Consider the following 13,365-nt stretch of genomic DNA (forward strand, 5'->3'; position numbering starts at 1 on the left):
GAGCTCTGCCCCGCACCTGCCTCTCAGGGCAGCGAGACCCGAGAAGAGGGAGACCGCTGTCCGAGCAGTATCTGTGCTCCTCGCCCATCGCTGCTGCTCCGGTCAGCCTGCCCCTAAGCAATGCCCATAGCCCCGCAATGCCCCTATGCCGTCCAGGGCAGATTCTTGCCGCAGGGGGTGCACCTGCCCGTGCCACGGCCCCCGGGCTGGGCGAGCTGCCCGCGCAGGGATCTCCCCGTCCCACACTGACGGCGGCGACAAGCACCCGCAGGATGCCGCCGCTGCCCGCGGGCTCAGCCCCATGGGGTACGAGACGCTCCTGCGCCAAGCGATGCCTGGGCGGAGGAAGGCACCGCTCCACCCCCCGGTGCCCCCCGCCCTGGTAACTGTCCCTTCTGCTCGCAGGCGCTCACATCACTGGCAGCGGAAAGAAACAAAGGGCTGGAGTCGCCGCTGCCTCCGCCGTCGCAGCCAAGCGAGTATCCCAGCTCCCACCCGGTGCCCGCCCGCAGCCAGCCCTGCCCCCGACACAGAAGAGCTCACGGTGCCACCGCTCTCGGATGCACGAACAGCGCCGCTTGCTCCTCCACTGACACCAAAAGCATCCCACGGGACCACCCACAAGGGTGGCACAAAATACTGCCATTCTGTGTCCTTGCCACCCCCACAGGGCTGGGACTCACCTGCCCTCCCGAATGCTTCCCTGCCCCAGTGCTCAGCCCAGACTTGTCTTCCTGCTGAGGGGAAGCAGTTTGGTGCCAGTCCATGCCAGGCTCTCTCCCACACAGAGCTGTGCCGAGCTCCCACTCATGCACCCCTCCAGCCACAATGCACTAAGGCATTTCCTCACTGCACCCAGAGCTGTACCGATGGACCACTTCACACATAGGGCCCAAAGCAAGCTCCCCCCAGCATATGCTGAACTCTTCCCTCCTTACTCTCCCTCCACCTCAGAGGCAGCCTCCACTCCCTCATCTGCCTGCCCCATCCTGCAGCACCAGGACCAACACTGACTGCATGGGAGCCAGCCCAGTCTGAGCAGGCCTGGCATAGTGACTGCAGTGCCAGCTCTCCTGCAGCATCTGGCTTTGCTGCCCTGCCTGTGCCAGGCTGCTGCCAGCCACGCTGGGCTCCACTCCTGCCCTCCTGCTTCACCTGGCCACAGCCAGCTAATAAAGGACAAACACCAGTCACGCTACAGTGGGGCAGAGAACCCTGTATAAGCTTAGCACCCATCCCATCCTGTGAGGCCCTTCACAGCCTCACAGTACCCTGGCTCTGCACAGTGCCCCCAAGAGGACTCGCCTTCCTGCAGCCCGGAGAGCACACAGAGCCTGACGCGGCTGGGAACACACTGGCTCTGCCCAGCTGAGCAGGCAGAGGGCTCTTTATTTGTGTGCCGCAGGCTCAGGAGGCATATTTACAGTCCTGTCTTCACCAGGAGCCTGAACCCACAACCAGGTCTGGGGAGGGCAGGGGCTGCCTGCAGTGAGGAGCTGCCATTGGTGGGCTCCTGTCTACATAGAAGAGTGGGGTCAGCTCCCCAGGCCAGGTCTAAAGAAGGGATGAGGGGAGAGGGCTCCTTGTGCCACAAAGAGGAAAGGGGGATGAGCAGGGCTGCTGTGCTGGCGCTGGGCTCTCTCCAGACACTGCATGGAATGGGACGGTGCAGCCCCCATCTCTCGCCGTGCCCAGCTCTTCACAGCGGGTTTGCTGAGGAGGCTGCCAGCCGCTTCCCAATGTAGATCCTGGATTGGAGAGAGTGAGCATCAGACCCCTGCACAGACTGCAGGGCCTCTGCAAGCCACAGTGAGGGCAGAGGACAACAGCCACGGGACTCATCAGGGCTGCTGGAAGAAATGGTGCAGAACAGCACCAAGGATGAGCAATCTCAGCCCAGAGGCATTCCCCCACCCTACAGTTTCCCCATGATGGGGATCTGGCTCAGGACAGGCAGAGCCCCTTGCAGAGCCCCAGACTGCAGACATCCAGCAGCATGGGGCACACCCTGACATCATGCAAGGGGTCTGCTCTGGCAAAGGGTCCACAGGTCAGAACCAAAGAAACTCACCCCAGCCCCAGGGTCAGCAGGTGGCTGAGCAGCAGCGAGGGGATGAAGAGCAGCAACAACTCTGAACTGAACAGCCTCTTCTTCCTCCCTACCACACCTCCCTGCAGGTTCCACAGCACCGGCTGGGGGGGGCACACAAAGGCAAACTCCCTGGGAAAAGGCCATGGTTAACAGGGGCACGAGGGAAGGGGCAGAGCACAGCAGGAGGGGAGAGGGACAGCAGAGCATGGCGCACAGAGACACAGGCCTTACTTTGGAGATAGGCGTTGAGGGTGGCGGGCACAGGCCCAGCCGAGGGATGCTAGCAGGCGTCGCTCCCTCTGCTTGGCTTCCTCTGGCACATCCTGCTGGGAGAAGGCATCAGGTAGGCAAGACCTTGGGCACATCCAGCACAGCACGACATGGCACAGGGTGGGGGCAGCTCCCATACCTGGTGGGTGGGAGGGCAGCACAACTGGGGCTGGCCGCAGGACGGAAGCAACTCAGTCTGCCCAGGCAGCTCACTCGCCTGGCTGACTCCAGTGTCATCCCAGGCTGGGGAGCCCAGCGCCAGCAGGGCACTGCAAATACAACCCCTGGGTCACAGCTTGCAGGGCCTGGTACCCACCCTACCCAGGCAGCACTGGCTGTGCCCAGTGGTCCTCAGGACTCACCCATCACCGCTTTCTGTGTCCAGCTGGGCTTCCAGCAGCATCCGCTCCACGTCGGAGTGGCAGGAGGAGAACCGCGAGGGCTCCAGGCACGCAGGGCTACACCGCAGCTCCACCCAGGAGCCTGAGGAGCTGTCAGCTCAGCACCAACCTGGCCCCCACACTGCCCACCCATTCGACCCAGGCCCACCAGCACCTCCATCCAAGTGGCCTCCTTGGTTCGCCTCGTCCCAGGCAGAAGCACTCCATGGTGCACCCTGCAAACACTGCCCGCTGCCCCGGGCTGCTCCTCGGAATGCCCCTCCCCTAGGACGCCCACACGCCCCGACCCCCCATGGGGGCACTTTTGCCTGCCTGGCCCAGCCCCATCGACAACCCCGCATCGGTGCACATTAGCCCCCCACGGGTGCTCACCAGCCCATTCATCCCCCGGCGCCCCACTGATCATCCCCACCAGGGGCACACTGACCTATTCCCCTCTCCCCCCCCCCCACCCCCCCCTCCCCCCACGGTGCACGCCAGCCCACCCAGGACCCCCTGTGCTCGCCCGCCCATTCACCCACACACCTCCCCCCGCCCGGGTCCCGGTCACCCCACGGACCGTCGTCGCCGGCGCACGCCATGGTCTTGCGGGGGAGCCGCGCTCAGCCCCCGCCAGCCCCATGTAAATAAAGTCACCGGCACCGGCAGCCCGCCTCTTAAAAGGGCCGCGGTTGCGACCTGTGGGGCCCACGGGGCGGCTCGCCCGGCGCAGGACGCGCCAGCCCCGCGGCGCGGCCGCTTTAAGCGGCGCCTACGTGCAGGGCGCGAGCGGCCGACGATGGCGGAGCGTGCGAAGCAGCACGGAGCCAGCAGGGCCCTGCCCTCAGCCCCACCCGGTGCCCGCCCCCGGTACCCGCCCCCCCAGTCCCCGCAGAGCCGAGCCGCGCCAGATGCTGCCGCCGTTTATTGCCGCCGCCAGGAGGCGCCCCGCCCCGCTCGGTCCCGTCCCCTCCGCGCGGGGCTCAGGCAGCCCGGTCCCGGTCCCACCACGTCCCGCCTGCTCAGGGGCTGTCGCCGACACGCGCCGCGCCGTGCTTCTCCGTGAAGCGCCTGCGGGAGAGAACGCCGTCAGGCCCCGGTACCGGCCCCCACCTCGTTAAGGAGCTGCAGTTCGGCCCGAGCCCCGGCTCCCGAACCCCCACACCAGCGTGGCTGGACCATTCGCCGATGGTCCCACACCCCCACACCAGCGTGGCTGGACCATTCGCCGATGGTCCCACACCCCCACACCAGCGTGGCTGGACCATTCGCCGATGGTCCCACAACCCCACACCAGCGTGGCTGGACCATTTGCCGATGGTCCCACACCCCACTGGACCCCTCCTCTCGAAGATCCCCATCCTGCAGCCTCAGAAAGGGACAGAAGGGCCATCACATGCCACCAGGGTATGCACAGGGAAAGATTTCCATGCTCTCCTCTCTTCTGGTGGCCATACTGTGCCCACGGACTCAGCAAGAGTCCTCAGCTACCTCCATGGTGGTGGGAAGAGCTCTGGGTACAGCTGTGACAGCAGCCCAGCATCCCCTGTGCTTCAGGGCTCTCCAAGATGCAATTCCTCTGCCCTTGAACCATCTCGCCACAAACAGACCCACTTGGTGATCAAACACTGCCCACAGTCACCAGGGGCCGGACCTTCAGAAATGGGCACTTTGGGTTTGCCAGCCGCAGGCATTGTTACCTCCAGCAGCAGGAAGCAGCTGATGTGATGTCAAAAGACATAGGACCCCAAAAGTTCAGCTGATCCCTGGGGCTCCACAACCTTTGTGCAGTGCCCGAGTGTGACTCTGGATGGGTTCTCCCCTTCACAGCCAGACCCTAGAGACCAAGCAGCCCTCTTGTCACTCTGGACCAAGCCAAACACTTCATCACCTTTACCATCTTCTGCAGCACCTTCTACAGAGTCTGCCAGGTTCACCAGAAGACACTCAGGCATGAAGAAGCCACTTCTGCTGGAAGCTTTCTTCACTCATCAATCTATTTCCTTCTCAGAAACAACCACCTTGTCTACCTGTGTTAACATCCATCTGCCCTCAACCTCTAACTGCTTTCCTTCTGCCAGGTCAAAGAGATTTCCAGACTCCCATTCTCCTTCACCCAGCACTCCATACAGCATGACATTCTCACAGGGACCTTCCTCCCAACTCACTCTGGATTCTCTGCATTGCTCCTAAAGCAGACCCAGACACCAGAGGCTGGACCCTTGTTCCAGTACTGGCCTCATCAAAACATGTGCAGAGGTCAACCTCACTCCTCATCCTATGCAGTTCTCTGCTCACAGCAAGCAAAATGAGCTGCTCTGCCCTGCTGCCCAACACTGAACACCCTTAAGTGGGCGTTCCACAGCATCAATGCTCATTCCAAATCTGGAGTCCCACAGCGACTCCTGACAGTCAAATCCTGACACTACTCAGCAGCTGCTTCTGGCAAACAGCTTCCACCTTTCATGACCCAAACAGCAGAAGCCTGGTGACAAATTCCAGGGAGGGAGCACCTTCCCCAAGGGACCAGGGGCTGCGTGCTTGGAAGAGGTGAAGCAGATGAACATCTGCCTCCTCTCCTCCAGCTGTGGCTCTCTGCCCCAGCATCACTGACCATGGCCAAGGCAAGGAACAGGAGGACAGAAGCCCTTGCGTGGGACATGCCCAGGCAGTGCTGGGACAGGGTTTGGGGCTCTGACAGGGTGGGTGTGTGGGGACCCTCACCTGCGGGCATAGTCATACAAGGCTCGTTTCCGCTCTTGCAAGGACAGATGCCGCTCCACCGGGGACTTGGCAAATTGCTTTGTAGCTGCCTGGAACAGCAAAGACAAGAGCCATCAGGAGACAGTCAAGACAAAGCCAGGAGGCATCCTTGGAGGCCCTGCAAGGACCTGGCATGCCAGTTCAATCTCCAGTTTAAAACACCCCATTCCTCTGACATCATGGCCCTGGGCAGCCTGGGCCAGCCCTTGAAAACCCTTTGGGGGAAGAAATTGCTCTTTTCATCCAACCTAGATCTCCCCTGCTGCAACTTAAGGGCATTTCCTCCTGTCACAGAATCACAGAATCACCAAGGTTGGAAGAGACCTCAAAGATCATCAAGTCCAACCTGTCACTTGTTCCTTGGGAAAAGAGACCGACTCCCACCTGGCTCCAAACTCCTTTCAGGCAGTTGTGGAGAGTAATGAGGCCTCTTCTCAATCTCCTTTTCTCCAGGCTAAACAAGCCCAGTTCCCTCAGCTGCTCCTCACCAGATCTGTTTTCCAGACCCTTCACCAGCTTCATTGCCCTTCTCTGTTCAGCAGCTCAATGTCCTTCTAGTGAGGGCCCCAAAACTGAACCCTTTATTCAAGGTGTGGTCTCTCCAGTGTCCAGTAGAGGGGGACGATCCCTGCCCTGGTTCTGCTGGTCACACTACTCCTGATACAGGCCAGGATGCTGCTGGCCTTTAACAGAGCCACCAGAAGTACCTTGGAAGAGGGTACAACTACAGAGCCCTGGATGCCAAAAGCAGCTGTAGGCTGGGAGGTAGACAGGGCAGGCAGGTCAGTGCCAGCCTCCTCACTTTCAGGGTAAAAGGGTACTCTCCCTTCCAGCAGATTGGCAATGGTGGTATCCACACAGTTGGTTTGGGCTGTAGAGACAAAGAGGATCTGTTAGAGCTGCTACACCAGGACCCTCATGTCCTTGCTGCCACTGCACTCTGCAGTGCAGCAGTGACAACATTTCTGCTCTTGGGTGCCACAGAGCCTTGGCACAGGAGGTGACAAGATGTCCCTGCTAGAAACCCAGCCATTGCTCACCCAAGTCTATCCTGATGACCTCCAGAGGCACGTGAGGCAGCACCTCCTTGACCCGCTGAGCCATCGCTGCAATTCGCACCTCCTCAGGAGCCACCGCAGCCAGGCTGGAAGGCACCCTGGGCCTGGCTGCCAGTGGCTGGCTGGAGGCTGCAAGGGAAAGGACAGTGGGCACCAGAGGGTGGCCCAAAGGCACACAGCCTTCAAGTGGCAGCAGCTCTGCTTTCTTGAGTATGAACTGGCATGGTAAGAAAGCCAGCCCTCCTATACATGACCAGGTGTCTGTGCTCAGGAAGGGTGGCACTCACCCTGCCAGCTTGGAGCACACAGACTGCCTCTGCTCCCCAGGAGGTCAAAGACACCTCCTCCTTTCCCTTCACACAAAGACTCCTTAAGTGGCAGTTCCACGGTCAGGATAGCGCCCAAGACACCTACCTGGGGTAAAGGAAAGCGGTGACGTATGCCTCAGCCTCTTCATGTGCTCAGCTTTGTCTGCTGCTGTGAGCCGTGTGGATACCACACCCAGCTCCATGGCCAAGAGCTGCAGGAAGGGGACAAGAGAGTCACAGGCACAGAGGCACATGCATGACCCAGCTGTGCCCAGCAAATGCACAGGCCTGCATGGGGCCACACCGAGGGGAACAGGGCTGCAAGTTGGTTTCTCCAGGGCCTTGGTGATGCATGCCAGTGTTGCACGAAACACAGGAAGGACCAGGAGCAGGCAATATCATCCTGCTAAAACAGGCTTATGGGGAGCTATGAAGGACCCAGCACATGAGGAAGAGGTGGAGAAACCATCACTTCATTTGACTTGTGGTATTATGGGAAGGGAGTGGAAGGTTTGATAGTAGATGGGCAGTGCCTTGGTACCTGTCAGGAAGAACAACTGGGGGCAGCAAACAGGCCAAGATCAAACAGACTCATTTTAAGGGGCACTAAATACGGGCCAGAGCCCCCACCGCACAAACACCCGCATCCAAAATGCCCTCTGCAACTCTGCTCACACCCTGCTCTCCTCTGTGACCACCCCAAACAGCAGCAGCCCTGCACACCCCCCACCATCACCTCCTACCTCCTGAACTCGGAGTGCAAAATCCTCGCTCGGCTCCTCAGCTCGTCTGGGGACAGATGGCATCCACCTGAACGGGGACAACAGCACTGGGCTGACCGTGCCACTGGCCTCTGGCACCAACCCTGCGACGAGCTGCCCCTCCTCAACTCCCCCTCTGCACCCCACAGCACCGCAACTCGACACCAGCTTGCAAAACAGCGGGCAAGGCACCACTGGGAACACAAAAGTGGCTGATGGAATCGTCACTAGCACTCAAGTATAACAAGCGGAGCATCTCCTAGTGAAGTCCCAGAAAGCCTCAAATGAGGAGACACTACCATGTTAATGGCAGTGGAAAGCACCAGTGAGGCTCCATACAGGTGTGGCTGAGGAAAGCTGCAGCACTTTACTGAAATACCTTGACCTCTGAACTTGAGCCCAAATCCCTTCTGCTGCCTCCAGACTCTTATTCCAGAGCTCTTCAGCCAGGCCAGGCCTTCCTGGGCCTGAGGCAGGTATCTGAGCCACCTCTGCAACTCCCAGGGGATTGCAGGGAAGGGACAGAGGCTGGAGGACACAGCTGCCAGCCAGAAATTACCCCTGGCACCCAAGCAACCCTAGAGTGAGTTCCAGCAGAGCAGCAAAAATGCACCCAACAGACTGAACATCTCGCCCTCAGACACTTCTGCTCCTCCAACCAAGCACAAGAACCAAAAGCCCTCTTCACTCCAGGAGCTGGTCCAGAAGCTGGACCTAGCATGGAACAGATAATGCTGAACAAAGCCATGCAGAGGTACCACAAGAAGACACCAAAAGATCTCTCACTGTAGCAGCAAAAACATCTTTGCCCATCCTAAAGCCTGCCCCAAATGAAAGAGAGAGGGGTAGTACCTTACTTGATAAACTGTGAAGGGAACGAAGAAGGTCCAGAGCAGCTCTGTGATCCAGGAGGAGTCAGCCACACTCTGAGAAAGAAAGCACAGTGAGAACAGGAGCCAGGCAGATCTCCCTCAGGGAGGCAGTGGGTAGAGCACAACCAAGCCAAGGCAGCAAGGAGCAGCTGCATGGGGACAGATGTGAGAGGCTGGGAAAGGCCAAACCCCAGGACTGGAAAAGCCTGAGAACCTCCTAACGCTTCCTCAGAATCCTCAACAGTCTGATTGAGAGCCCAAAGCTGAGCTAAATGCCTCCAGAGATCTCCCACAACCACACTTTTCAATGATTCTATTGAATTTACCATTGAGTGGTGGTGATCCAGGGACCTTCATAGTTGGTTACTCCCATCCTGCAGTGACTAAACTTTCCACAAGCTGGTGAGGTGCTGTAGCTGAGAAAAGCCCAGAAGCCATGGCCACCACAGGAGCCTCATCTCCTGGATAAATGGACCTAGCCAACCATACAATCAAACAACTTCTAGTGATGCCAGTACCCAGGCTTCAGTTGTGCTATCCCCCACCACAGAACATCGCATCCTTCTGCAAGGCTCCAGTCCACTGAGGGTGGAGAAAACTCTTTCTTCACCCCAGATGTGGTGGTTTGCCCAACCCAGTGTCTGACATCTGTCACCTGTGTGTCTGGAGGTGCTGTTTGAACCAAAGGATCTCATCTTCAGGCCTCATAAGTTTCTGACAGTTTAACCTTGCCTAAGAAATCCCTCAGGATTTACTTGGCCCATGTGCATGAGGGGCAAAAAGTGCTGCTCAACCGCTGAAGGTAAAACCTTGAGCCAAGACACAGCCATAACCAGTATCTTCACACAAATCTGCAAGTAGATAGGTGCACGCACAGACACAACTTGTCACACCTCTCAGAATCCCTTGGAGCAGCCAAAAGCACAGAGAGATCAAATGTTCACTACAGACAGCCAAGAACAAGCCAGCTCTGCTGCTTCTCTGCAGTAGTCATTCAAAAATCTGAAGTGTCCTTGCTGTGAAAAACTTAACCCAAGCCTGAACTGGTGCAGTGCCAACACTTAAGCATCCGCACCCATGCAGACTGCTGCTGAATGCTTTCCAAGGAAAGCAAGGAAGAGAGCTCCACTCGAGTGTCTTCCCCAGTGCACAGACAGCAGCTCACATCCATCCCTTGGCCTTCTCTCTGAGAAGATGATGAAGCTGAGAGCCTTCAAATGCTTTTCTCTGGGTTCTGTATCACGTTTATGGCCTCCCTGAACTCTGCCCTTTCTCAGCAGCAGGGTTACCAAAACCCCACACCTTTTAGCAGCTTTCACCACTGCACATGTCCACATAACCCCATGCTCCTTGTGACACTCTCACAGACCACATCAGACCTGCAAGCAACAGCTGTTCACTGGCAGCTTTCAGTACATCACTGATCAGTCAGTAACCCAGCCTCATTACACACTGAACTTTACCAGCACAGACCTCAGCATTGTCACCTGCAGAGCTGATCAAAGCACCAAAAGCACCAGGAAAAGAACTAAACCCTGACAGAGACTCACTCCAAAAACACTTGCCTGTGTCTGTATGGGCAGCTGTGACCTGCTGCTAAGTACCATAAATCATCCACAGTGCCCAACTGCCTTAAGAAGACAGATAATCAGCTACAATGTCAGACAGATATAAAATCTAAGCATCTTTTAACCAAATAGATCCATAAATCACACCAAGAAATCAATGTCAGCAAAACCTCACCCTAAGTAACCTGAGAACAGTTTCACTGCAATCTGTCCCGCAGGGCTGGTGTTGACATTGTGAACTTTGCCACCTCTCTGCAGATGATGTTACATCACATCACAGATCTGCATTTAGGAGGTGCAAGTTCAAGAACCAACCCCAGAGAGCCTTGCACAACCTCTGCCTGTCAGCCTGATCCCAGAGTGGCTGAGTTGGGGTGACTCTTCCAGAGCACTCTAAGACAAGGGAGCTCACAGAAAGAAATGCTCTGGCCATGGAGGCCAGGTGGAACATGGTTAAGACAGCTGACCCACAAAAACATTTATCAAAACCACCAGTTTAACTAAAAGAGTATTAAGTGAGTGGTGGTTCCCTGGGAAAGGCATTTGGAGAGCAGTCAGAGCACCAAGAGCTCCCTGGGGTGACAGGAAGCAGGCCCAGGATGCATGACCCACAGCTGCATAGCACCAGTAGAAGCAGCAGCATCACCAGGCACTTGCACAGCCCACACTCCTCCCTGCCCCACACCTCAACTCACCACAGTGATCAGCGGCCTCTGCACTTGCAGGGCCACCGGCTGCACCACATCCAGGATGGAGAATGGCCATGAGCTGGGAAGGGAGAAGTCAGCAGTGAGGGACCCCAAAGCTCAAACAAGAGGCCAAGGGTCCTACGGCAGGGTCCCCACTCCCAGTACCTGAACCGCAGCAAGCCGGCACGGCCATTGGTGGCCGCCTCCTCCGGGAAGAGCAGCAGGGGTGGGTTTGCTCTGTGGGATGAGTACACCTTCAGGGAGTCCACCAGCTCTGCCCGGCTTCCTGTCACCCCCAGCTCCATGAATCCCCGTGACCAGCAGAGGAAGCCAGGGGCACCATTCAGTGCAGGCTGCAAGGGAAAACAAGAGTGAGGATCAAACACCATCCTGTCCTGAGAGCCTGCTTTCCAGGCTAACAGTGAAACAAAGCTCCTGCAGAGCAGCAAGAAGGCCTCTGGGGGGCTGAGGGAGCAACCTGCAGCTAAAAGTACTGAACACATCACTGCCAGGCCTCAGTACTAGCCCCAGTTCCCCAGGAATGTGAATCCTAATTTTAATCCAAGTCTGTGCTCTGTCTGCTGGTGAAATAAACTGTCCCCTGCTGTGGGTGACCACTGTGTTTCCTCATTTTTTCTGCAATAGTTCCTGACAGGTTGGCAAAGGACTCACTACTTCCAAGGGTTACTTCTCTCCAGGTAAGGAGCAAATCAACTGCTCCCAGGCACATTCAGAGCCTGCTGATTCAGGAACTTCACACATGAGGAATTTCACAAGAACACAGGGAAAGCTGCACAACCCAGTGCAGCAGTACAACCCAGGCAGCACTATCCCATCCTGTAGTTCCCCCCAGCACTCTTCAGCATGGCCAGGTGTCTGCAGACACAGACTGGCACCGAGTGCTGGGGTGAACCCACAACCAACTCAACCCACACAACAAAGAGCACAACACTGCACCACGGGAAAAGTCGAGGCTTGTGAAATCCTAGGTCAATACATAAGATCTGAAGAGGACTACTACAGCACCTATATTCTGTGCTCTTCCCCTGGAGAGCCTCAGCTCCAAGCTACTCACTGTGTTGCAGGAGGTGAGGAGGTTGATGACATTGTGGTCAAACTGGGTGACGTGGTTGGCGATGTAGACCCTCACACTGGCATCGCGGAGCCGGGGGTCGCTTTGCCGCACAAACAAGCCCAGCACTGAGCACATCACACGCACAATAAACCTGCAGTGGGGTGGGGGGAAATGGTTTCCTCAAGTCCTGCAGGCTGAGCCACTGCTGGCTGACACATATACTCAGAGACCTGGGGATTTGTGTGCCTTGAGCAAGGACACTGGTACAATGTGGCAACAACACATCTAGAACAAGAATTGTTGGGAGGCTGCAGGCTGCCTGCAGAACTGCAGCTGTAGCATTCAATACGGGGCAGGAAGCCACCACAGAATTTCTTAGCAGGACACTCAGTTGATCCAAGTGTTTCAGTCAGTCATTGAGCACTCTAGAGGTAGTTGCCAGCACTGGTCTTGGCAGAATCCTGGGGACAAAGAGTCCCAAGAGAACACCTCCCCCTAACCTCAGCCTGATCCAAATCTCCACAGCCAAGAGGCCCAAAAGGCAAGGGCAGCCCTCCCACCCTGCACTGTCCCACCCCAACACCCCACCCCAGGCTCACACACCGTCGCAGCAAGCTGTCGGGCAGGGCACAGCTGACCAGAAAGACGTGCACACCAATGAAGAGGCGCAGGACGAGCAGGCAGAGCCCCACGGGGGCGTAGAGTAGCAGGGCCAGAAGCAGGAACCCATCAGTCGGAAACCTGTGAAGTCAAAGAGCAGCACAGGCTGCCTAAGCATGGCTGGGATGTATACGAGGCGGCTGAATCCCTAGCTGCCTCCCCGGGCCCTCAACCCTGGGACCACCCTGCGCCTCCTGCTCTACAGAACCTCCCAAGTCTCCCTAGCAAGATACCCAACCCGTCCCCAGGCCACCCGGGCACATCCTGGACCCTCACTGGTCCCACCGTGGGACACGCGAAGCTTCCACACTGAGCTCCCATAGGACACTCCTTCCCCAGCGGACCCCGGGGCCTCTCCCCAGAGACATCCCAGCTTCCTGCACGGGCCTCCCGCGGGACACCCCATAAACGCCGGGCCTCCCCCGGGAACCCGCGGCCCACCGCCGCGAAACGCGCAGACAACCACACGGGCCTCCAAGGCTCTCACCGGTGCGAGTCGAAGAGCCGCTCGGGGCCCGGGGCCGCAGAAGACTCCATCCCCGCTGCACCCGCTACCTCAGGGCCGTCCGGCACCAGTCGCCATCTTGCCCCAAGGCCGCCCGCCTCACCTCGCGGGGCAGCATGGGAGGCGCGGTGCCACTCCGGCGTGTACCCTGCCGCACCGCCCCCCGACCGCACACGCTCGCTCCCTCCCACCACGGGCCCACAGTGGCTGGCAACGTGGGGAAGACGGCTTGGGGGACCTGTGGGTGCGGCGGGCCCGGTTTGCCACTTGCACCATAAACCCTCCTCCTCTACGGCTACCGGAGCGTCTCGCCGCGGGACTGCAGCTCCCAATATGCTCCACGGTGGCATAGCAGCATCTGTAG

At 58.1% G+C, this 13,365-nt stretch overlaps 2 protein-coding genes across 2 annotated transcripts; both read right to left on the bottom strand.

The window, feature by feature from the left end:
• Positions 1 to 1,324: 1,324 nt before the first annotated feature.
• On the bottom strand, positions 1,325 to 3,374 carry LOC128897617 (BCL2/adenovirus E1B 19 kDa protein-interacting protein 3-like). Its single transcript, XM_054165871.1, has 6 exons — positions 3,323 to 3,374; positions 2,725 to 2,845; positions 2,502 to 2,631; positions 2,324 to 2,418; positions 2,072 to 2,221; positions 1,325 to 1,748 (listed from the first exon to the last, which is right to left on the bottom strand). Exons 1-6 carry the CDS (start codon positions 3,342 to 3,344, stop codon positions 1,700 to 1,702), a joined length of 567 nt encoding a protein of 188 aa, XP_054021846.1. The 5' UTR covers positions 3,345 to 3,374; the 3' UTR covers positions 1,325 to 1,699.
• A 268-nt stretch (positions 3,375 to 3,642) lies between these two features.
• On the bottom strand, positions 3,643 to 13,284 carry AUP1 (AUP1 lipid droplet regulating VLDL assembly factor). Its single transcript, XM_054164327.1, has 12 exons — positions 12,984 to 13,284; positions 12,440 to 12,577; positions 11,837 to 11,987; positions 10,927 to 11,114; positions 10,768 to 10,840; positions 8,485 to 8,558; positions 7,615 to 7,681; positions 6,978 to 7,083; positions 6,546 to 6,692; positions 6,213 to 6,376; positions 5,467 to 5,555; positions 3,643 to 3,813 (listed from the first exon to the last, which is right to left on the bottom strand). The coding sequence occupies exons 1-12, from the start codon at positions 13,031 to 13,033 to the stop codon at positions 3,765 to 3,767; spliced, it is 1,296 nt and encodes a 431-aa protein (XP_054020302.1). The 5' UTR covers positions 13,034 to 13,284; the 3' UTR covers positions 3,643 to 3,764.
• Positions 13,285 to 13,365: the final 81 nt, after the last annotated feature.

The sequence above is a fragment of the Dryobates pubescens genome, chromosome 1, assembly GCF_014839835.1.
Source record: "Dryobates pubescens isolate bDryPub1 chromosome 1, bDryPub1.pri, whole genome shotgun sequence".
In the NCBI taxonomy this organism is placed as follows: Eukaryota; Metazoa; Chordata; class Aves; order Piciformes; family Picidae; genus Dryobates; species Dryobates pubescens.